This window comes from Amphiura filiformis, chromosome 15 (genome assembly GCF_039555335.1).
Source record: "Amphiura filiformis chromosome 15, Afil_fr2py, whole genome shotgun sequence".
NCBI lineage: Eukaryota > Metazoa > Echinodermata > Ophiuroidea > Amphilepidida > Amphiuridae > Amphiura > Amphiura filiformis.
The window spans coordinates 32,424,878-32,449,534 of NC_092642.1; the positions used below are offsets into that span (position 1 = coordinate 32,424,878).

Consider the following 24,657-nt stretch of genomic DNA (forward strand, 5'->3'; position numbering starts at 1 on the left):
ACTATACTCTCCCCTTTTGAAATTACTGCCCACGTTGGCGAAATCCTCTAACTCTCTAACTCCTTCTTCAGTAGCCGAATTTGTAGCACCTTCCTTGCAAATATCGCTGGTTTTCTAGATTGCTACTCGGTAGATTTTGTAACTGCTTTTTACAAGAATCTCGAGCTTGTTTAAACACATTATCAACTATTGCATTTTGCTGTAAGGCTTTGACGAGAGCGTGCTTCTGCGATTTTAACAAGGCGTTACCTAAGCATTTTACAAAAACGCAGAATTTCAGGGTTAAAAAGTGTCCAAGAAGGACCAATGGGACCACTTGTTCATGTTAAACTATTCAAAATATCTCATTTTATAGGGGTGCAACGAAAGTATTGATATAGATTCATTTTAAAATGATACAATCATATTTCTTTCAGCATTGCCTGCACTTTACGAATTCAAACCGCAGATAATCAAAGTAAGTGGTGCTACATTGACAATACAATGGAATGCTTGGGATGCAAACATTGACTACGGCACTGGACCGGTTGAGAAATATCAAATCTACCTTGCACAACAAGGACAAACGTTAGTGCCGGTTGCAGAAAGTACGAATACTGAAGAAGAAATAACTGGTCTCTGGCATGAAACAACATATGACTTTGCTCTAACTGTATTTCGTAACATTATCTCTGATGACATGTCGGAAAAATCATACGAAGGAATTATGGGGCCTATTTCCAGTGCAACAACAACATGTGGAGGTTAGTGATGTATAATGTTACCAAACCTGTAGGAAATATGAAAATAGTTTTGCTGTCACACATATATGCCCATGTCTTAAGGGGTGGGGTATGAACGTTTGGACAGTATTTATTGTGGGATATTAGAGCACATCAGACATATCGAATTGCATTCTGAATACGAAGATAATTTTGATTTTTTGAAATTCGCAATGTAATACACATTTTATGGCAAATGATTAAAAATTGATATTTTTGATATTTAACAGTACTCGAAGTAAACTTTATAATCTGATGATTTATACTTTAAAGTGTATGTAGGTGGGATGAAAAGCCGACAATCAATTGAAAATTTTGAACTTTCTTATTGAAGATATGGATTTTACCCCAAAACACCAAAAATAATTAGGTCTGTTTGGGGGGGAAATCCATATCTTCAATATGAAAGGTCAAAATTTTGAATTGATCGTCGGCTTTTCCTTCCAGCTACATACGCTTTAAGAATATGTCATTAGTTTGATAAAATTTACTTCGAGGACTGTTGTATATCAAAAATAGGAAAAATATCAAATTTATAAAAAATATCAGAAAGACATTATTCGTATTCAGAATGCAATTCGATATGTCCGATGTGCTCTCATGTCCCACAAAAAAATACTGTGGAAACGCTCAAAACGCTCATTCCCGATCCCTTAAGGAGTAAATATGATGAAATGGCACTTTAGTTATCTCCTGCTAGGTTTGAATAAATGTTTCGAATTTATGGCATGTTCAATAAATATAAGCACCGACTCCTGCAAAAAAATACCCCGCACCCGCCTTAGCACATATCAAACTTTAATATGAACCTTTTGAAATTGAAAGCAATATTTAATGTGTGCCAAAATCACGCTTGCCCACTTTTTACCGGCTTGCAAAATAATTCGTTCCCAATTTTACTCTCCCCGAGGACTTATAATCACAGAGCCCCTTATAGCAGGTGATATTAAATATTTGCGACACGTGTCAAAAAGTTCAGTACATATGCCATGTTTACAAAACATGTTTGACATACTAAAGATCCCCTTAATTCAACTGGACAGGTACAATGCATTATTTTTAATGCATTAATTAACATAAACATCTACACAATTGATTTGATACAGGGCCGGATTTGCCATTGGGCCAGATAGGGCCGGGCCCAGGGCCCCCACAATTTGGGGCCCCAAAAACTGCACTATGCATCTTCCTATTAATAGCCGAACAAACACGATTTTTTTTTGCCAAAATACGATAACATTGCACAATTTTGCGCGCTTCATGCGCATTGGCCCTTCAAGTAGCAAAATTTATCTTCATTTTGGGCTACAATAGCCTGAAATAGTTTTTTTTTTCTATTTAAATCGGAACAAAATATACACAGACGACCCAGGCCAAAATCACCTGTTACCGGGTTCTCTCAACATCAAACACACTGTTTGTTATATAGAACTATATACTTATGATATTGTTTATTAATTAGTGCATTAAGACTTTAAATCAGATCGCAATATAAGAATTAAGAATTACTACACAGATTTCCTTTTGCTATGGTTACTTATCTAAGCCTGGATATCTTAATTGATTACCTTTCTGATGAGATTCCTTTGATGGTCTCAGTTCTTGATGCAAGATCTGGCCATGTCCAAGAGCCTGTCTGTCCAAGAGAAACCCCTGGTCTACCACAGTATCAGTTCAAGTCCTGAAGACTATGTTTTCGCTATTATAGCTGTTATGCTAATCTTTTCTAAGTGGTCTTCTATGTTGACCGTAAGCTCCTCTGTTTGCAAATCTCTTGAGCAAGCTATCTGCACCACTTGACAGTCAGATAACACACTATGTTAGTCCAGCAAAATACCACAGTTTGGTGATGGAGATATTTCAGTCTGTCACTTCTTAGAGTCGACAAGAACTATTGGCTTTCGCTACCACTTTAAATTCTCTCTAACATGCAAGAACCGCGAACATGGTAGTTTTTGTACCACCACTGTACTGGCTAACATAAGTTTCACAGTGTTCCCTCGTATAACTCTACATTGCCGCTGTTGTTATTCTCCAGGCCTTATATATTAGGGCACATTTCATCATTTCTAAATATAGCTCAATACATAAACACAAACCAATCAGAAGCATTCACATGTGTACATGGTTACTGTAACAGCACCACCACTTCATCATACCCCGTGGCAATCATGATCATTCTAGTGGTTTTCATTATATATGATTGTTTACTAGCATTTGTCATTGGATTTCTTGAACATTCCATGTATAGACCATTCTTAGTCAGTGGGAGTGGTCTAGTTTGTAGACTCATAATCTGATTTATTCTCTTAATAGAGATCAAAATCAGAACAAGTGAAAATTGATACCTAATCACAAAACCCATAACTTTTAATGGACATTATGGAGTATTTTGGGGGCACATGACATAACAATCGTACCCCTCTAAATTTTAATGTATCCGCCGCCGCTGTCGATCTTATATAAGCAAAGCTTGGCCACGTGGTGAGTTTGGGGCCTCGAAAATGTGGCCTGGCCCACGCCCCACCCCCAATGTAAATCCGGTTCTGTTGACATAGCCCTAACTATTATTTGTATGACGTTTTATTTTCCAGTACCTCAGGCTCCGACCATAACTAGTGCCACTGTTAAAGGACCATATTCTGTTCAATTAGAATGGACGGTATGTAAAGTCTATTATGTAGCCGGGTGGGGATGTGTGTGTGTAAGTGGTGATCTGGTGTTTTGGATCCGTTTATAATGCTTACCTGTTCCCCTGTAGCATTCAACACCGAGTGCACATTTTTTAATAATGCATAAACAGTAACACCGACTACAAGTAGGTGGGTACAAATAGCACTCAAGCAAAACAATTATATAATTAAAGACGTTCGGTATCTTGGTTTAAGATTCCTGAAGGCAGCGAGTGGATAAAATGTACATCAGGAATATCTGCATTCGTCGTTACCTATGGAGCAGAACCTGAGAAGATTGAAGATAGCACCGCCAGGAACGCAGTGATAGGCAACTTAAATCCATGCACAGAATATCAGTTTTCTATTCAAGCAGAAAATAAAGACAATGCAGGATCTAAAAGCAATGTTGGAACAGCAACTACCGGTAAGGCTGTTAAAAATATAAATTTATTAAAAACTACTCAAAGAAAAGCATGCTACTTAAACGCAATGTCGCTCAATCCGGCCGTACAACCTGGGAGCACGCTCCAACAATTAGCTCTCCATTTTAGACTTACTGTATAAAAAGCTGCTTTTTTAAATATCGTTTGTTTTTTAGTGTGTATAAACATATAGAATCGAGATACATTGTCGTCAACTCCGTACTTCCTCAATGTCCATGTTTGCTAAACATTCAAACACATGTGCTCAATCAGGACTATAATTCTTTGCTTTTTAATATAATACATAATTGCTATTTATAGGTGTGGTATCATATTTAAGTTTTTATCCGTCATAAAAAAACGCACGCGTTTACAACCAAACAACCTCAGCTAATCGTAAATACATCCTTTGCGCATATTTTGGTAATACAATTTTTACCCTAGCACCTTACTCGTGGGTAGGACCGGTCATCAAAGATGACCATGGAGGGATGGGGAGTGTTGAGGCCCCGATGATTTTAATTTTGCTCTTGGGGGGTAAAAATAGTCATTAACTTTTATATTTTGTAGACAATTTGGTGAAAATCGCAATATTTAGCTGTTGAAATCATAGCGACATTATGTGGGAAATGTTTGTAGTTCGTTTGGTATCACTGAATAGAGGAAATATAACGGTATACCGTATGACGTTTATAATTGATAATTAAGGGGGGTCGCAACAACCCCCTCTTCGTTGTTCGTGTTACAAAATATGGCTCATTAATTCTAGGGATGATAATGTGAAACACCTCTTAACTGGTTGAAAGATACTGCAAAACTGTGATGTTTTAATTCCGTTGATTTAATGGAGCCATGTCATTATATCAGTACCCCCCCCCCCCCGTAGCTTTATTTATTTTCATTAAAATATACAATTATTATTATGAGAAGTAAAAAGATTAAAACTTTCAACTGCACTCACCAAGGTATTTTCCCAAATATTTCGGAACCAACTGGTTCCTTCCTCAGCGGGTGATGATGTGTGAGATGCTGCTGAGATCAGTGTACAACAGCTTGCTGAAATCAATGAAACCAACAGGCAACTATAGTTGAAGATCTTCTAGAAACACTGATCTAGCTCATCAGCATATCACACACCATCACCCACTGAGGAAGGAACCGGTTGGTTCCGAAATATTTGGGAACATAACCTGGTGAGTGCAGTTGAATGTTTTAATCTGTTTACTTCTTGTTTACTACCTGCACGTATGAACTTACACAACTGTATAATTATTATTATGTCTATTGGATTCCTTCACAGCGCCGAAGAAAGTATCAGCAATGTCCGTCATATCTACATCCTCTGAAATCTTACAAGTTACTTGGACACACCCTTCAACTTGTGTGATCACTGACTACGTTGTCTCACATCGACTCACACTTCGTGATCAATGTCTACCAGAGAAAGGTCAGTGGATAAATGAAACAACAGAGGCTACGAGTGTTGATATAGATGGACTAGAAGCATATTCTACATATGAAATAGCTGTGTCTGCTACATTTGACGGTGTTTCGGGAGAACCAGAGATTACCAATGGGATAACCAATGAAACAGGTAGCAAACTACTTTCGAATATACTTGCTTTAAATGTGTTAAATGATATTCTGTTTATTTTTAAAGAAGTTGCTTAATAATTTTGTAATACCGTTACCATTATGTTAAGCTACTCAAGGACAGCCAAGCAACATCACTCAAGACTTATCAGAGGATATGACGCTGACATGTACCTGGGAGCAACCCGTGTGTGGCTCACGAGGAGGAGTGATAACTAAATATGAATACGCCTTTGGATTAGAAGGTGGAGAGACAACATATGGATCGACAGAACCAGACAACAGGGAGGCCTCCTTTGCTAATCTGGATTACTACAAAGAATACCAATTTCAAGTACGAGGAGATACGTCTGTGGGAGCTGGTCCTTATTCCGAAGTAACAAAATTTACTACGCCGGAATCATGTAAGTCAGTCTGGTTTTGCAGGTAGGTAAGAAGTGCTATTTCAGTTTTACTCATAAAAGTACAAATGCACCACTAATCGCAGGCGGTTGACGACGCCATTGGATTAACACATAATCATGAAATCTTCACAATAAATTCTAAATTTTTTATTTTGTTTTAAAGCAAAATTATCTTACTCTAAAACCGTTGGGGTACGACAATGTACCACACTGTACGTATGTTATTTTTCAATTTATAAATGCTAACCGTGTATTTTGAATGGGGCTGTCAGCCTTGTATTTTCGCCAGTCTCGAACGTCACGTGTTGCGTGACCTATGCCGCCTGACTAATCGTGATATGCATGATAAGTTTAAGTAGGGCAGGCGCGGATTCAGGGGTGCCCCCCACTCCTCCCAAAAAAGGAGGAAAGGAGAGAAGAGAAGAGAAAGAGGAAAAAAGGAGAAAAAAAAGAAGCGAAAGGGAGAAAAGGAGAAGGGAAAAGGTTAAATTGCACTTATAGTAGACCCATGCCTACATCGCAATCGGGTTAATCTATATAGGCCTATGACTATTTTGCTTGAAGGGGGGTCCTCTGCCCAAAAGCATGTGAAAATTACGGGGGCCCGCCGATATGTAGGGCCCGTCACTTTTTGTCACCAAAGTCAGTAGGCCTATTTTGACGGACTCCCTGCTGACTTCAATTCAACATCGATCCATGCATGCTTTAATTGCGAATCTCAAGTCTTAGGCCTATAAAGTGTCAGTGTAACATTTAAAATTTTACAAATTGAGTTCGGGCCCTTTTTTGTTTTAAAAAGCAATGATATATAGTGTAAAAATGATGCACCAATTGGCTTCAATTGGACCTTCATTTTGAAAAATTTCCAGACACCCCCTGCGTATACAAACAAGTGCCCGTTTTCGTGTCTGTATTTAACACCCCTTGATGTTTAAACCAATAACAGAGAAAAAAGTGGCTTCAATTGGCCTGTCATTTTGCAAATTTGATATTTTAGGCTTTTTCAAACTAAAATTTTACACCATGATAGTCCCAAAATGGTCCACCAAATGGCTTCAATTAGGTCTTCATTTTGCAAAAGTTTCTCACTGAAGGAGCAAATCCCCCCTCAGACACCCCTGCGTGCCCAACTTTATCTAAAACAATATCGGGTCATTTATAAAGATCAAAACTTGTCCACGAATGGATTCAATTGGTCCGTCATTTCGCTAGTTTTCGGCCTTTTCAAATTTAAAATTTTACAAAATAATAGTGCAAAAATAGTCCACCAAATGGCTTCAATTAGGTCTTCATCTTACAAAAAGTCAAAAGTCAAAACTTGTCCACAAATGGCTTCAATTGGGCTATCTTTTCGCCAATTTTAGGCTTTTTCAAACTATCTTCATTTTCCAAAAGTTTCTAATTTATGAGGCCACATGCCCCCTCAGATACCCCCTGCGTCGCGCAAGCACTCCGGGATGGCCGCTTTGAGGTCACTACTTACATTTTTTCGGAAGTTGACCCCCCCCCCCTGACTGCTCTGGATCCGCCACTCAAGTAGGGAGCCTGCGCAAAACAAATCAGGGTTATATACACTAACCACCAGAAGTACCTGCATGGATACCTTACATGAGAGATAATAAGAACTATATACTACTTGGAACTACTGCATGTGTATCATTTCCAGCAGTTAAAGTTTAGGTAGAGAAATGCTGACATTTCATAAAAAATAATAATAAATCGGAAAGGATTAATGGAGTTTTCTGGGTTTTCTGTGCGAGTTTTTGTCAAATGTTCTGGTGATTAGTGTAGTTGGATTTAGCCTTCTCGTGGTGTCATGAACATGAAGGAAGTATTTCCTTTTTCGAACGCGTACAAAACAGTGTAATATAGAGACTTGTCAGTCCATATGATATCAAGGAAGTCCCCCACCTGACCCCCTCAGGTTTGCTTTATATTTTAGTCATATGTTGTACCTGTAAAAATATTAAAAACCTGCAAATTTGAGGTCTGTAGCTCTTACGGATTTTCTGTGGCAGCCATTTAAAGTTGGAGTATGGGCATGATGGGGGTCTAAATTTGGACTCAAAAGTTGCCCTTTAAATAAATGTCATCTTTGAGAGTCTGTGACTTCTTTACAAAAAGAGAAAGAGGTCTGAAACCTTGTATACACACTAACTGCATGCCCAATTTGTCAAAAAGTATAAAAAAATCTGTAATTGCGCGTTGTGTCACGGGGTCATTAACTATGCAAGACAAAATGTAATGTTTTGTAAACTGGCAAGTTTAGCCCCCCTAAATTCACATTTTTTGTCAGATTAATTATTTTTTGTTGTCACTGATGCTAAATATAGGTTAAATACAATACATATCCAAAAAATTGAGGTCACAACTCATTTACATTTCGAACAGCGCCCTCACGAAGATGAAATTTATTGCAAATTCAACATTTTCAGGGGGTCCAAAGTCGATGTGGTCCTCCTTCAAAATTTCTAAAACATCACTTTTATATGACTACTAGTCTTAAAATACAACTTTGCTAAATCCCGGTAGTTGTCTAGGTTGACTTCATATAAAACGACAAGCCCAAAGTTGATCATTTTCTTATTATTGCATGTACTGCAAAATGTGCAGAATTCGGAAGGCTTAAAGTCAAATTGGCCCCAATATTGAAAATAAAATGGAAATTAAAGTAAATAGGGCCAATAACTACGCATCTAGTCATTTATTTTCAATATTGTGGCCATTTTAACTTTTAAACCTTCCGAATTCGGCACATTTACAGTACATACAATCACAAGAAAATGGTCAACTTTGGGCTTGTCGTTTTATATGAAGTAAACTTATAAAATTACTGAGATTGAGCAAAGTTGTACTTTAAGACTAGTAGTCATATAAAAGTGATGTTTTATGAACATGATGAATTTTGAAGGTTGACCACATCGACTTTGGGCACCCTGAAAATGTTGAATTTGCAACTTAAATTTCATCTTTGCGAGGGCGCTGTTCGAAATGTAAATAAATTGTCACCTCTATGTCTTGGATATGCATTGCATTTGTCCAATATATCGCATCAGTGACAACAAAAAACAATTATTCTGACAAAAAATGTGAATTTAGGGGGGCTAAACTTGCCAGTATGCAAAACATTACATTTTTTTTTTGCTTATTTAATGACTCCGTGACACAACGCGCAATTACAGACATTTATTTGTTGTTACTTTTTGACCAATTGGGCATGCAATTAGTGTGTATACAAGGTTTCAGACCTCTCTCTCTTTTTACTAGGAAGGTACAAGCTCCCAAAGATGAAATTTATTCAAAGGGCAACTTTTGGGTCCAAAGTTAGATTCCCCTACTCCAACTTTAAAATGCTGCCACAGAAAATCTTTATATTGAAAATAAAATGAAAATAAAAGTAAATAGGGCCAATAACTACGCATCTAATCGTTTATTTTCAATATTGTGGCCAATTTGACTTTTAAGCCTTCCAAATTCGGCACATTTGCAGTACATGCAATCATAAGAAAATGGTCAACTTTGGGCTTGTCGTTTTATATGAAGTCAACATAGACAATTACTGGAACTTAGCTAAGCTGTAATTTAAGACTAGTAGTCATATAAAAGTGATGTTTTAAAAATTTTGAAGGTGGACCACATCGACTTTGGGCCCCTGAAAATGTTCAATTTGCAATAAATTTCATCTTCGTGAGGGCGCTGTTCGAAATGTAAATGAATTGTGAGCTCAATTTTTTAGATATGCATTGTATTTATGCTATATTTTGCATTTATGCTAAATTTTGCATATTTTGCATATTTTGCATATACGGGCACAGTCACAGCTTACTAGGACTGCAACTGCAGCAGCAGATCTAGGCCTTGTAATCAGCGCACCTAAGACAGAATATATGACTGCAAACTGTAACGCCCAACCAGCACTTGAAGTCTATGGTAGTACCATCAACCATGTCACAGACTTCAGGTATTTGGGTTCCAAGATGGGCTCTAGTGTTGGAGACCTAAAAGAAGAAAAGCACTAGCCTGGGCAGCTTTCTGGAAACTGGAACGCCTTTGGAGAAGCCCGTCCCTGCCAATCGAAACAAAAATCAAGCTGTTTCAGACAACGTGTGTTACTGTCTTTCTGTACGGGTGCGAGTCATGGGTAATTACCAAGAACATGAAAAACAATATCAATGCATTTGCAACATCTTGCTACAGAGTCATGTTAAACATCAAGCGTATGGATCGGATTCCAAACGAAACCATCTACAGCCTGACCAACACCACTCCACTGGTTGCCAGAGTCAAGATTCATCAACTCAAATTTCTCGGCCATATATTGCGTCTTGAAGATGGCGAGCCTGTGAAAGAATATGCGCTTTATATTCCACCACATGGGAAGAGGAAACCTGGACGGCCGCGCACACTGTACTTACAGTATGTCCAGCACCTCCTGGGAGATACTGAAGGGATGCTGCAGCCACACAAAATTGTTTCGCTTGTCCAAGATCGCATTAGTTGGAAAAAGCTTGTAGTTGCCTGCTCCGCAGCCGACTGATGATGATGATGATGATTTTGCATCAGTGAGAACAAAATATAATTAATCTGACAAAAAATGTGAATTTAGGGGGGTAAACTTGCCAGTTTACAAAACATTACATTTTGCATATTTAATGACCCCGTGACACAACGCGTAAGTACAGATTTTTTTTTTTTTTACTTTTTGACAAATTGGACATGCAGTTAGTGTGTATACAAGGTTTCAGACCTCTCCCTCTCTCTTTGTAAAGAAGTCACAGACTCCCAAAGATGACATTTATTTAAAGGGCAACTTTTGAGTCCAAATTTAGACCCCCCTGCTCCAACTTTAAATGGCTGCCACAGAAAATCCGTAAGGGCTACAGACCTCAAATTTGACTAAAATATAAAGCAAATCTGAGGGGGTCAGGTGGGGGACCTCCTTGATATCATATGGACTTCGAGTTATTCAGAGGTCTGTGATGATCTAGAAAAAATGATGTACTAATTTAAGAGATTGGGCTTATCTCCCATACCAATATTTCAAAGAGGTTGCATCAAACGCTGTTGAGAATTATACATAGTTCAATTATATGCCTAAACTAATTTCAGGGTGCTATAGCACTTTTGGTACAATGTTTCTTATTAAATATTTTAAATCATTATTTACACAAAGATCCTGATGCACCACCAGAAAAGATTGAGCCTGGTGATGAAAATACCAAAGGACAGCTGAGTTTCAGTTGGCAACCACCACCTGAGGACAATTGCAATGGTGTCATTACCCTGTATGAATATCAGTTTGATATCTACTCAGAAGCCATGGTCACAGATTGGGCTGTCAACGGTACAACAGAAGACACATATGCCACCTTTGAAGACTTACCATATGACACACAGTTTCAGTTCCGGATCAGAGCCCTCACCTCAGTTGGTCCTGGACCATTTAGTCAATTTATAATCGCCAGAACGTCTTCTTCAGGTATTATGGATATAGTTTTATCATTAATTTGTCATTTTAGACCAATATCATTAATTGTCTAAATTGATTTAAAGGTTCGTAATCCAATCGACAGCCTCATCCCCCCTTTTTTTCTCATTGTTGATGAGTGGGCGATGTACAAGGGTCATTCAAAACGTTCTACCTCCATCGTCATATCTCTGTTATCTTAAGGACCAGGAAGTTGAAATTACTAATGATTATACTCTAAAATCTTGGCTACACAATCAAAGTTATTTGATTAAAATGTGGTTGTTCAGATATGTTGGTTAAAGCGAATACAGATTTGGTACATCGGAAACTGTCTGAAAAGAAAGGCTAAGTTTGATTAAAAAGGTAGGCCACATCTATGTGGAAATCATTGCAGATTTATTTCTGAAAATGATTAAATTGCTTTATTTATTTTTTAAATAATTTAACCAATATCTAATGCTTGCAGGTAGTGCAGTTTTACTGGGTATCATGTCTTTTGCACAACAAACCCGATACATGTACAGGATAGCCTTCATGTTGACCTTTTCCATTGAAGTTGATGACTTCGATCGGATGAGCACTTGTTGGTTCACGTCGTATTAATTGGGTCAAATAAGTTTTATTTGTTTTTTGTATTGTGTAAGTATGTACAAGGTTACTAACAAATTGTTCATCTTATTTCTACGTCATAATGTACCCTTTGCTTAAAATAAGGATGTAATTCCGAATTACCCTTAAACATGATCTAGTCGAAAGCTGGCGATGATTTCTTCTCATACAAAACGTATTTTATTTTGCTTTGAAGCCCCAAGACATACCAGGGACCTAAAATAGGAACAAAATATTTATCCTGAGTAAGCAGTTGGACTGCTGTATCTTAAAAACATTTTTATGGAGATTATCCAAAGCTACAATATGATGCTTACTAAACCTTTGTCTTCAGTTTTAACCGTTTCCGACATACCAAATCTGTATTCGATTTAACCAACATATCTACACAACCAAAAATCACATTGTAGCCCAGATTAAAGAGTATAACCATGGGTAATTTCAATATCCTGACAAGTAAGATAATAGAGATGCGATGATGGAGGTAGAACTTTTGAATGACTCTTGTATTTCCGAATATTTCGATCTGTGGTTACCAATTTTTTTGCCCGAGAATTGTGGGTAATAAGGAACAATAAATCAAAATATAGTGGACGCCATAATGATATACACTTAAATAAAACAAAAGATTAAGAAATACCTAAAGGGCAAAAATAAATACAAAGCATGAACTATCTTGCCAAGCATGATAGGAAGAACATGAAAACATATATATAAGCAAGCCTATCCCCTAAAGAATTAGTTAAAATAAAATGGAGACAATTTTAATGCGAAAAATAGGATCTCTAATTTGACATGATTATCATTTATAAAAAAAACACTGCAGATTATCAGTATAACGCTGTATAAATGTCAGTAATTATAAGGAATTAGTCACATACGGTATTTACAAGGAACATTTACGTGTACTTTTTGCTTGAAAGGGTCGACAGCTTTGGCAATAGGTGTGAGTTTCACCGTCATCTTTGTACTAGTATGTATCCTACTTGCTGTAGTATTCCTGAAAAGGTAACACATCTCTCCATATTGTAAAAGATCTGATATAAAGGTATTAAACATAATCAATGATAGACCAAAGGTTTTGATGTGCAAATTTGGTCCCAATTTTTTAAAGGCTTCTTGATATTACACACACCACCAATAAAGAACTGAATATGTAAGTACAAAGCCGGTTTGATGCGTAGTAATTAACTTGAACTTACTTCAGGCATTTTTGAAGGAAGTGGTGGTTTTATTCGTCATGTGTAGGTAGATTTAAATTAAAGAAAGAGGAAGTATGACAGGTACTCTGGGTTATCTTATTTACTTGGATAACTTTCAGAAGGAAGAAAATGAGCGCATCTTCTACTAGTACAAGTGACGTTTCAAACAACAAGAACATTACGCGAATGACAGTCTCTCGTAAGTACTGAAGTTTGTCCTTCATTAGGTTTGACTATTTGATCAAATAGCATGCGTGGAATCTGTGCAATAATTTGGTTTAGTGCCAATGATTACGCAAATAAAAAAATCCACTGACACTTTTTGGCTAATGCAACAGGGATACGTATTAGATGGAATGTATGGCTTGAGCTTAATGACTTTAAACAACCTTAGCATCATGCTAACAAAGTTGTTTGTATAAGCAACAGAAATGAAATGTGTCTATTTTATCACATTTACAGCAGTAGGCCTATTCAGTTTATTATAACAAGGTTATGTACATTGGATTGGCAATACAAAAAACATGTTCACATAAGTAATCACTGAACATTTGTATATATTCCACTTTACTAATCCCCGGACTTACAGCCAGCGTAAATGTGGCATTGCAAGATGACGAAGTGGCTCCATTCGGTGAGACATCGTCTGATGACGACAGGTTGAAGCCTCGTGCGATAGTTACACCAGTTGTTCCTATTGTGTCCTATCCAAGAGACAAACCAGTCTTAGTGGAAGATTTCATTAACTATGTGAAGACAAAGAGATTTGATGCACCGGATCACGAATTATCATTTGACTATAAGGTATCAAAGATAAACAGACAATTATTATATATAAGTTTTAACGTCTAATGCGTTCAATTATTTAGAACCATAGAAACCGGCTTCAACCGGATGGAACCGGTCGGAACCGGTGGTTGAGGTTTGAAGCCGTCCCTGACGTGGACAATATCATTTGCAAAAGGAATCATTTAAAAAATAAAGTGGACATTTAAAAAGGAGTTCCCTCTTTGTGCCAGAAAGCATCCAATGACGTCAAATATTGTCAAACGTGTCAAATAACGTTGAGGCTCAACTCCTAAATGAAGGTAATCAGGGATGAGAACTTGTATATAGGCCTACCTGATAAGAACTTGTATTGACCACAACTGCATGAAAAGGGGTCATGCCGGAAATATCCTCATCTAGAGTTTTGCCTCCCGGTAAACATTCCTCAAGAGGATCATTCATCTATTTTGGCCACTAAAATTTTGCATAATCTTAGACAAATTGGCGGTTACCCCCGGCCCCATCTAATTCACTTTAGCCACATTAATTGCCTCCCAGGAACAATTCTCGTGCCACCACGTACTATATCAAGAAAACATTATATTTCCGTATGTTTATACATATCCTTAACAAATGAGATCACTTTGTAAATATACTGGTCGACCAATTATTCGAATTATACTACAGCCTGTCTCAAAAAAAATTGTGCAAGTGAAAAGCGCCCTCTCTGGCAATTAGAAAATACCGTTGTGACATAATGTTTACATCAACGTCAAGGGCGTAGTCTTAGCTCTCAAATGTCGTTTGTTCTGTTCAATTTGCTTGTTTTAATCTCGAGATATGTTTAGTTAAAGACGAAAGGGTAAAATGACAATTGTGCCACTTTTAGTAGGGAAGAGGGCTTTACATGTAACAGTGATAGCATCAAGTTTATCAAGAGTTCCTTCGTGAAATCAAAAGAATGCATCAATTACACAATACAAACTTTTGACTGTTTTTACTGTTTTATCATGATGCAGGAATGATGATTCTTATTTTCCACTTAAAAGAGATTAAACGATAAATAAATATTTCACATTCTGCTGTAAAAATTAAATACATGTGTATGTCAATGATTTTATCATGGTAAATGCTGTTCTCTATAGTCACTTAAGACATGTTAAAAGACAAACAAACATTGCGCACTTATACATGTTATAGGTTAATGAACGCGTATTACTTGTTGGGAGATATATTAGACAAAATAATGCACGCGTGCTGATGTTGATGCGTCTAATGCATGCGCCCCGAAAGGAGGAGTGCATTAGACGCATCAACATCAGCATTGATTTACATGTGTACAGCCTCTTCCCTAGTAAAAGTGGCACAATTGTGAATTTACCCTTTCGTTGTTAAATAAACATATCTGGAAATTGGCACAAGCAAATTGAACAGAACAAATGGCATTTGAGAGCTAAGACTGCGCCCGTGACGTTGATGTAAGCATTATGTCACAACGGTATTCTCTAATTGCCATAGAGGCCGCTTTTTACTTGCACAATTTTTTTGAGACAGGCTGTATAATAAAAAGAATCTGAACGCCATTGTTCTCTTCTTCTTTTTTCCATCAGGCATTGCCAACTCACCAGCAAAGTGCAATGACATTTGCCAAGAAAGAGGAGAATGCGACGAAAAATAGATACATAAATACAATCACTTGTAAGAACATGACATTTTTCTAGGACTTATATACCAGCGTTATCGCTTTATAATTGTAAATTAGATTTTGAGTCAATTATGATCATGTTATTCATGTTATTATTCCTATCAAAAACCGTAACACCAATGCTTTCCCTCGTAATTTAATTATTGTAAATTAAAAGAATTGGAACGGCATACCGGTACTTGCTAGTTTATTAAAATATGCATGTCTCGAGGATATTAACCAATAATTAAGCAAATTTGTGAAAGGTTGATAATATTGTTATTGTTGCGAAACAGGGTGATTATTGACTTAACACCCTCATTAGAAGAGAGCACGATAGCGCAGAGGCAAGGGCTCTGACACATGATCGGAGGTTGCGGGTTCTAACCCCAACGGTGCCGTCATGTTGTTCACTTAGACAAGGCCATTAACCTCAACCCAGGTATAAAAGATGGGTATCGGCATGTGTGGTGCTGGGAAGGTAAAATTAACTCGCTGTGCTGGAGGGGTGAGTAATTCCCTACAAGAAGTGAACAGACGAGTTTGGTCCAAACATGCCAAACGCCAAGGAAATAGAGATGGGCACTTGTGTCTGGGAGCCTTGGGTTCATTTTACTAAACTTTATCAAGTCTTGAAATCGTTCGTAACTTACGACGAGTCGTAAGTTCCATTTCACTAAACTTTCTAAGTAATAGTGATTAGAGGGATTACTACAGGGAGCCGTCGTAAAGTAGTATAGTTTGACCAGCTCGTAACAGGCGGGAAATGTTAGGCTTTTATTACTACGCCGAAAAGTAGACCCACGTTAAGAGTGTTATTATTTGACTTGTCTTGTCTATATTTTGTGTGTTAAAGAAAGTAGGCAAAGTATAGGACTTGAATGAAAAATTTGTGATGCTTCTAGCGAGATGTCACAAGACAATTCTCAAAATAAAATATTTTGATATTAATCCGCAATGTTATTAGGCCCGTCGATTACGAGCTGATCAAAGTGTAGTATTGGGAATTCATACCTTTTACGAGCGGTTACTTGAGTTACGAAGGGTTTAAAGTTAAGTGAACTGGACCTTTGGTCTCGCATGAGTGACCTTTACTTTTGCCTTACCTGGAATGCATTAAACTTTAACCCTTCGTAACTCAAGTAACCGTTCGTAAAGTTTCAAATACTCCATTATTCTAGACGTAACTTTACGAAGGGTACCTGTAGTAAATACCTATTACTTACGAATGGTACCGTAGCTTAGTGAAATGAAACTTGGGAATATTCGTAAGTTACGAACGATTTCCAGACTTACGAAGCTTCGTATAAAATTGAGTGAAATGGACCCAAGATATGTAAATGATTGCAGCCTATAACTATCTGTCATTGAACTTTGTTTTCCATTAGATGACCATTCAAGAGTGTGTTTGGAACCGTTGGAAGGTGACCCACATTCGGACTACATCAACGCTTCTTATATCGATGTATGATAAGTTTGATAAGATATTCTTTACCGTTAGGTAGATGAAAAGTCAATTTGTTGAAAATGAGAAAATGAAGTGGAGCGAAGGGCAATGCTCAATATGAATTGTTTTTGTGTAAAGGAAAATTGCGCCAACAGTTCTCAAAATGATATGAAATACACATATCATTAAATAATTATTTGATATTATATTGTTTTTATAAGTAATCAATGTAGTCAATATTGTAGCAGTCAAGTTAGCTCAATCGATAAGGCGTTCGACTATGGTGCGAGAGGTTGCGGTTTCGAACCCTGGCGGTGGTTTAGTACGCTCTCGTGGAAAGTTGAGTTACCTTGAAATTCCCCTGGACAAAGAACTTACTGCTAATTGCCTCGTTGTAACCCGTACGAAACTCGGGGAGCTGACCCTGGTTGCGATGTTCATCCGTGGATTGTCTAGGGTGTGCGCTCTTGAAGCTGCAAAGTCCCTGTGTTGTTGTTAAATGGTTTATGGAATGACGTGGGGCCGTTATGGTCAACGGCAACATGTAAAGTGTGCTGCGGCTTGTGGATCAACGTCTAGGCGCTGTGCCTGTGAGTACCGCATTATAAATTACTGCGCTTTTTTTAGTCATTGAGCTGAAATGATTGACATTATTGTGTGTTCTACTTACAGGGATATAGAAAGCCAAACGCGTACATTGCTTCACAAGGTATGTTTTTACGTTTACAGATTTACATTTCTACTCCATAATAATGTTTTATGGTCATGTTATTAAAATATATTATGTAAGAGTAAAAATGAAATTAGTGAAACGTGCACTCAATTACGTACTCAAGTTGCGGCCACTATGTAATTCCACAATTTTAAATTCTTTATTTCGCAGGTCCAAACTCTCAAACTGTTAACGATATGTGGAGGATGATATGGCAGGAGAACACGCAGACAATTATCATGGCTACCAAATGTATCGAAGGACCTAAGGTACAATTAACTGACCGGATCGAGCCCCCAAAAGAGTAAAGTTGTATGTTTGATTGATTTCTTTTTATTGGTGAGATTATATGTTTGGTCAGGTTTGGTAATTATAATAACTAAATAAATCGTCAAAACCAAGCTAAAGTCATATTGTTTGGGTTACATTTTCGTCAATGTATTGTCAAAACTGGTATTGTTGTGGTGGCCAGCAGCTGGCAGAAGATATTTGTCTTCCGGTTGTAGTGTTACACTTAGCTAGCTGTAGTCTCAAGCATTGGAAGATGAACGTTGCGGCTGTGTCTCACCCATTTCTGTTCATCTCTTTGTATAGGAGTATGTGTGTATTTACAACACAATATTTCTATACCAGGATTTTTTTTCTTCTTGTTGTTCAGAAAAAATGCGAGAAATATTGGCCGAATTATGGAAAATCAATTAAGTACGGCTCCATTATTGTAGTAAATGAGACAGAAGAAGAAAGGGAAAATTACACAATTCGAACTTTTTTGGTTACAAACGTAAGTACCGTTACTTTCCATATGTCCACTCCACTAATTAAAACAAAAAACGATTTCTTAAACACAGTGAGGCTAAATTATCAAATAACATGGTCGATAAATCGAAAATGAATACGAATATTGTTTTTTGTTTAAATTGTTACACAGCGCTGTTTATGAATCTAGAAACTGATATTAAAACAAATACCTAACATTGATAAGGTATGCAAAATTTAACATTTTAGCAGTAGTTGGTAACCGCTAACCATGAATCGGAAATACAATTAATACAAATTATCGATTGAGCTAAACAGCGCTGTGTAATTTTGGTAAAACGAATTTAATAGAGTAATAAAGTATTAGCAGTGTAGTTTTGTAATATTGACAATTTTAATTTGAGCTCAACCCATTTCCTCTCGGTTTCTATGTCTTGCTATGTAGAAACAAAATGACGCTGACAAGCGTGAAATCAAACAATTTCACTTCACTGGATGGCCTGACATGCAAGCACCTGAATTTGCTGGACCTGTACTGCGACTGCTGGAAGAAGTTAACAAATATAATCCCGCAAGTGCCGGGCCCGTTGTAGTTCACTGCAGGTATTCACTTAAGAAATTATCTATTTATATTGCAATCTTGAAGTTTTTTTCTCACAATTATCATCTCCAATGTTAAAATAAACCGCTGTCATGCTTGTCTCGGTCCCAGCCGGTTTGAGTTCCTCCGTCACTAAACAAACCGTCTGGCGACAACCCCAAAATGACGATCGCTGATTGGTTAATGAATTTCCAAATAAAAAGGTTTTCAATTGGCTATGGAACCCATATGGCTGATGAATTAGGGCGTGACACAAACATCGTACTTTGTAGATACCGCAAACGCAAAATGTACGCTAGCTTGCAGCCACTGAGGCGCACATCGTCTGATATCGCCTTTCATCTCAGCGACTCGCAGCGCGTACTCACATACATTGTGTTGATTTTACGGGGATTTATATCACCGCACGGCTGTCCATCAACTTGCCTTATTTGGCAACCCAATATTTTAATGAGTTAATTCAGCCAATCAGGAAAGACGTACTATGAGGTTGTCGCCAGACGGTTTGTTTAGTGACGAAGGAGCACAAATCGGCTGGGATCGAGACTACTGTCATGCCTGCGTTGAATAATGAGCCCAATATGATATATGTTTATTATATAGGGTGGCAATTTTAAAAGGGTGTCAAAATGTGAAAATAACGAGGGAAAAAGCAGCTCTTGAATAAGCCCATAGTTGGGTATTTAAAACATATAGGACCCTGTCTATGGCGGCAACATGATAATTTGCAGCCCATTGCGCCGACACTCCTAGTAATTATTAATATCGTATACAAATACCGTATTACTTATTTTAATATCTGCAAAAAACTAACTGCAGCTCTGTTTAAATCTTTCAGTGCTGGTGTTGGTCGAACAGGAACATTCATTACGATAGACTCGATGCTGAAGATGGCGAAAGCGGAAGGTAAACTGGACATCTTCAATTTTGTGTGCGAGATGCGGTCTAGGCGTGTCCACATGATTCAAACAGAGGTAAGCATAATCTCATCCGTCGTGAGCATCGCGTAAGGACGAATCCAAGATTACTTTAAACTTTATCAGAATAACCCGTTGAGTGCCTTTGGCGATTCGCCGTTGACAAAACCTTTGCACTTTAACAGGTGGTGGCGGATGCGATATCGCCATTCTTGACGTCGCCATTGGATTAACACATAATCATGAAATCTTCACAAACAATTATAAATTTGTTATATAGTATCAAAGCAAATTTATCTTACTCTAAGACCGTTGGGGTACGACAATGTACCCCACTATAAGTATGTTGTTTTTTCAACTTATAACTGTAACCGTCTATTTTGAATGGGCCTTGTATTTTCGTCAAGCTCGAACGTCACGTGTCGCGTATCCTATATCGCCTGAACTTTAACATTATTGACAACGTCGCCCTCTGTATAATACAAACGGGTACGGACGTGGACGTTTATAGTTGCCTGCTATTCGTCCGTATGTGGTAACGACCGCAGACAAACTAATATCTAGACTACCAACTTCTGTGTACATATAGTGAAGTCAACACTGCATAGTATCAAGTTTAACAAAGACGCAAACGAGCCGGTCTTTCGTCACAGACATGTATGCATTAAGGGGCTTCTATTTCTCCGCGCCTATACGTTATAACTCCCAAAATCACCGTGGCTTCCCATTCCCTTTCCGCCGTGGATAGGGATGGGCGGTCGGTGGTCTAGATATTCATCTGTCTACGGTAATGACGACCTATTGCTGCGCCGTTTGATAAGACTGCCCGTCAACAAAGTTGTGTTAAATAAATTTCGTAATGTAGATAATAATACCCTCTTCATTTTCAGCCTCAATACGAATTCGTCCATGATGCTCTCCTGGAAGCTTTATTTTGTACTGGCACCACGATAGAGAATGCCGATATGGAGCGAACATGGGCCAGAGTGAATAGAGATGAAACGTGGTTGTCCAATCAACATGGCGTAAGTACTTTGTTCGCGCGTGAAACTACGTGGTCATTTTTGCATATTTTATAGTAACGCAGATTATGAGGACCCCTGTTATACAGAACCCCTAGCTAAAAGTGGGAAATGACATAATTCTGAAGTAACCCGCTTTTTTGTAAACTTACTTTCTCAGGCCCTTGAAGCCATGTTTCCAGCTGTTTCAGTAGAGAGATGTACAGGTGCTACAAAGCCTGAAAATGTGGCAAAGAATCGGTATCCAGATCGGATCCCACGTAAGTCTTATCTGTTTTGGTTCGTAACTACTTTTTTCTGTTTTTAACCAAACCCATATTTTTCCATCATGAATGTTGATCTGTTTGTATACTCGTATATATTTATTATTAATTTGTTGTCTTTCTCTTTCTGACTTCCTGTGAACCTGTTTTATTTTTATAGTTTTTTTCTTATCTTTCCCAAACCTGTCCAATAAGCAATAATAAAACGAATAATAATACCTAATGTTAACTTGAAAGCTATAGATAATAACATTAATGCTCCTGTCCATCTGACTCACTAGCTCAATTGGTAGAGCATCGGTCCTGTGATCCGAAGGTCCGTGGTTCAAATCCTGGATGGTCGGTGATTTTGTTTCACTACCTGTAACTTACGCATGTGGAGACTTGGGTTTAAAATTATTTCTTATAGTACTTAAATGACTTTGCGTTATTAAGTAGTTATTATACTTTAAAAAAAAAAGTCTTTACACAAATTTAAATTTGACATTGGTATTTTTTAAAAATTTTCAGCTGACTCTTCTAGGCCATATTTGATGTCAACCAGTGATTCTGGAGGCAACAACTACATCAATGCAACTTTCTGCAATGTAATGTATAACCCTTTGTGTAACTAAGGAGAAGAAGAAGGAGAAAAAGAAGAAAAAAGGAGAAGAAGAAGCAGAAGAAGAAGAAGCAGAAGAAGAAGAAGAAGAAGAAGAAGAAGAAGAAGAAGAAGAAGAAGAAGAAGAAGAAGGAGGAGGTGGAGGTGGAGGTGGAGGTGGAGGTGGAGGTGAGGAGGAGCAGGAAGAGGAGAAGATTATGGTGATTCAAAACATAAAGGTTACTCAACTGAAACGTTGTACAGGTACCACGGGACATAACAGAACACTACATTTCCATGCAATAAAAATAAGTGGTAATTAAATAACTTGTCATGCCCCTTACATTGTTCTCCCACACCCAGGGATACAGCAAGAATAACATGTATCTGGCAACCCAGGTACCATTACAAAACACAGTCAATGATTTCTGGTGTATGATGTATGACTACAAATGCCACACCATAGTTGCTCTCAATGACCCAAAGAAAAAGGACAAGGTAAGCGCTATACGAAGCTTTTATCCAAATTCAAATCACGTTCAGAACATATTTCGATCCGTTTTAAGATAGGCACGCCTGGCACATAGCTGGGGAAAATTCACCTTATGTAGTATATATCTCTCTGGATTAGTATAGTGTGCCTTGTGGTCTCTGGATTTGGGATCAGAGTGTGGCCGCTTAATCTTCATTTATTGTTCAAGGTGATCCTTCCACGGTAATTCGTAGGATTTAACACAATCAAAAAAAAGTCATACATTTATACACTATGAGTTAGGTGTGGACCTTTTTTTTTTTTTTTGGTGGGGAAAGTTTTTTTTGCTCATGTTGTGGGTGAAGTTTTTTAACTTCCAATCCCACCCTTGAAGTCTAATGGTGCGTCCCTAAATGATGAGGCTTAAGCTACACTAACAAGTGTTAATAAGGCAACAGCCAGGGGCAACAGGTTAGATCAGTGTAAAGCTATGAAGAGTGTCATCCAGGATTACTATGCAAGAATACCAGGGTTGTCACTTTTGTGGTGGCGTTGCGGTGGTTTGTCTATAATTATTAGTCATGTTATTCATTTACTTTAGACCTGTGGGCATTATTGTCCCGATGAAGGAATTCTCACATGTGGTGCGTTTACTATTGAAGCTACATCCATGAAACGCATCGACAATGTTGTGAAAAGGAAACTGAAGCTTTACAGAGGAGACACCAAGGTATGTCAAAATAATGACGATCTAAGGCGCCTACACTAAACTCGTAACAATATCAAAGCCTATAAAGTTAAGGTCCATTATACCCTTTTACCACTATTATGGGTCCTTTTATCGTTTACGTATTAATGGGCTATTTAAAAACTTACATTTGTTTAGTTTGATCAGCGTCATTCAACACATGAAGATTTGAAATAACTACGAAGCATACAAATTTGATGCAGAAATAAACAGGTTTTCCAAATTGCCAAAGTATTTCCAGGGACGATGGGCTATCATGGCTATGGCACATGATCACCAAAACAAAGATAATGCGGGAACGAGAACAGATACGAAAACTGTGACGATAAAACGGTCCAATAGTAGCAGTTAACACCAAACGGTCATAATTTGTTTCCATAGGGAGAAGTTTTTGATGTGACACAAATACAATACAATGATTGGTCCGATAAACGAGAACTCCCCAAGTCGTCGGACTCCTTTTTGCAGCTCTTACAACACGTTGAGGAAGGTCGACGTGATAGTGGAGACCAGCGAATGACTGTCATGTGCATGTAAGAAAGTCATGATACGGAAACATTATATTTTACAAGCACTTCATATTCATAAGCAAATTAATGCTGAATTCAATAGGTAAACAGTTTTAATATGAAGTTTGCATTGTGGGATAGCATTTTACAGAAGGATTTCCTAATAGTTAGTAAGTTTTTATCGGGTTCGCGGTCGGACAAGTTTAGAACTGTCAAGCTTTCGTCAGGAGTAGCTCTGACCTCTTCAGGGTAAAGTACCTAAGAATGATACATATATGCGGCCTCTTGCCTACTAATGGCTCTGAAAAGAGCCGTTCACTGAAGACTGTCCCTTTTCAACAGGCAGATCTCGCCTATCTGCTAATGTTCTGGTGGCTCTGAAAAGAGCCATTCACTGAAGACTCTCTGTTGACAAGGGGCACTCTTCTGTGAACGTGAACAGTGCAATCCAGTCAATACAATTGCTCTTGATTTAATTTGATTTTGTATTCCAGGGATGGTGTCGGTCGATGTGGTATACTCTGTGCAATAATATCAATAATGGATAAGATCAAAGAGGAACAGCAAGTCGACGTTTTCCAAGCCGTGAAACGTCTGCGCACGGCTCGTTACGACATAGTGCACACTGAGGTAAATTGGTTTTCATTTTGCTTGTATTACTTTGCTTGTATTATTGCTTGACTTCAAGTAACATTTGCGAAAGAAGATGTCTGTTGCAACCGCTTCGCGTTTTCTATTTGTTGCGGGAAAACGATGAAGAAGACGGACGACCATTATCAGCCTTGGGCTTATAATGGCAGGTCTCTATTTGTATGGATGGCCGATAGGATCAAAATACGCCTAAGATTATTATACCTTACTTAAATTGGACGTCCAAGATTTCATTATTGGAGGTCCAAGATGTTTTGTGTCTATTTGTGATTTCTGGTTGTGCGATTCGTCGATTTAAGTCAACCGAGAATTTTTGGACGACCAAGATTGTGTCTTAGGCGTCCAAGATTGCATCTTGGCCATCCAAGATGCATCTTGGAAGTACAAGGTT

The 24,657-nt window shown here is 37.9% G+C and overlaps 1 protein-coding gene across 1 annotated transcript in view; it reads left to right on the forward strand.

Moving 5' to 3' along the window:
* The window catches only part of LOC140170885 (uncharacterized), a 30,545-nt gene extending 7,977 nt beyond the window's left edge, over positions 1 to 22,568 (forward strand). The window contains exons 8-25 of the mRNA XM_072194089.1: positions 417 to 743; positions 3,356 to 3,423; positions 3,650 to 3,860; positions 5,159 to 5,452; positions 5,562 to 5,855; positions 11,029 to 11,334; positions 13,726 to 13,940; positions 15,515 to 15,602; positions 16,977 to 17,053; positions 17,708 to 17,744; positions 17,919 to 18,016; positions 18,949 to 19,106; positions 19,943 to 20,078; positions 20,912 to 21,046; positions 21,204 to 21,303; positions 21,817 to 21,893; positions 22,250 to 22,384; positions 22,518 to 22,568. Coding sequence (XP_072050190.1) covers positions 417 to 743; positions 3,356 to 3,423; positions 3,650 to 3,860; positions 5,159 to 5,452; positions 5,562 to 5,855; positions 11,029 to 11,334; positions 13,726 to 13,940; positions 15,515 to 15,602; positions 16,977 to 17,053; positions 17,708 to 17,744; positions 17,919 to 18,016; positions 18,949 to 19,106; positions 19,943 to 20,078; positions 20,912 to 21,046; positions 21,204 to 21,303; positions 21,817 to 21,893; positions 22,250 to 22,384; positions 22,518 to 22,568 — 2,807 coding nt within the window. The remainder of the gene's footprint in view (positions 1 to 416; positions 744 to 3,355; positions 3,424 to 3,649; positions 3,861 to 5,158; positions 5,453 to 5,561; positions 5,856 to 11,028; positions 11,335 to 13,725; positions 13,941 to 15,514; positions 15,603 to 16,976; positions 17,054 to 17,707; positions 17,745 to 17,918; positions 18,017 to 18,948; positions 19,107 to 19,942; positions 20,079 to 20,911; positions 21,047 to 21,203; positions 21,304 to 21,816; positions 21,894 to 22,249; positions 22,385 to 22,517) is intronic.
* Positions 22,569 to 24,657: the final 2,089 nt, after the last annotated feature.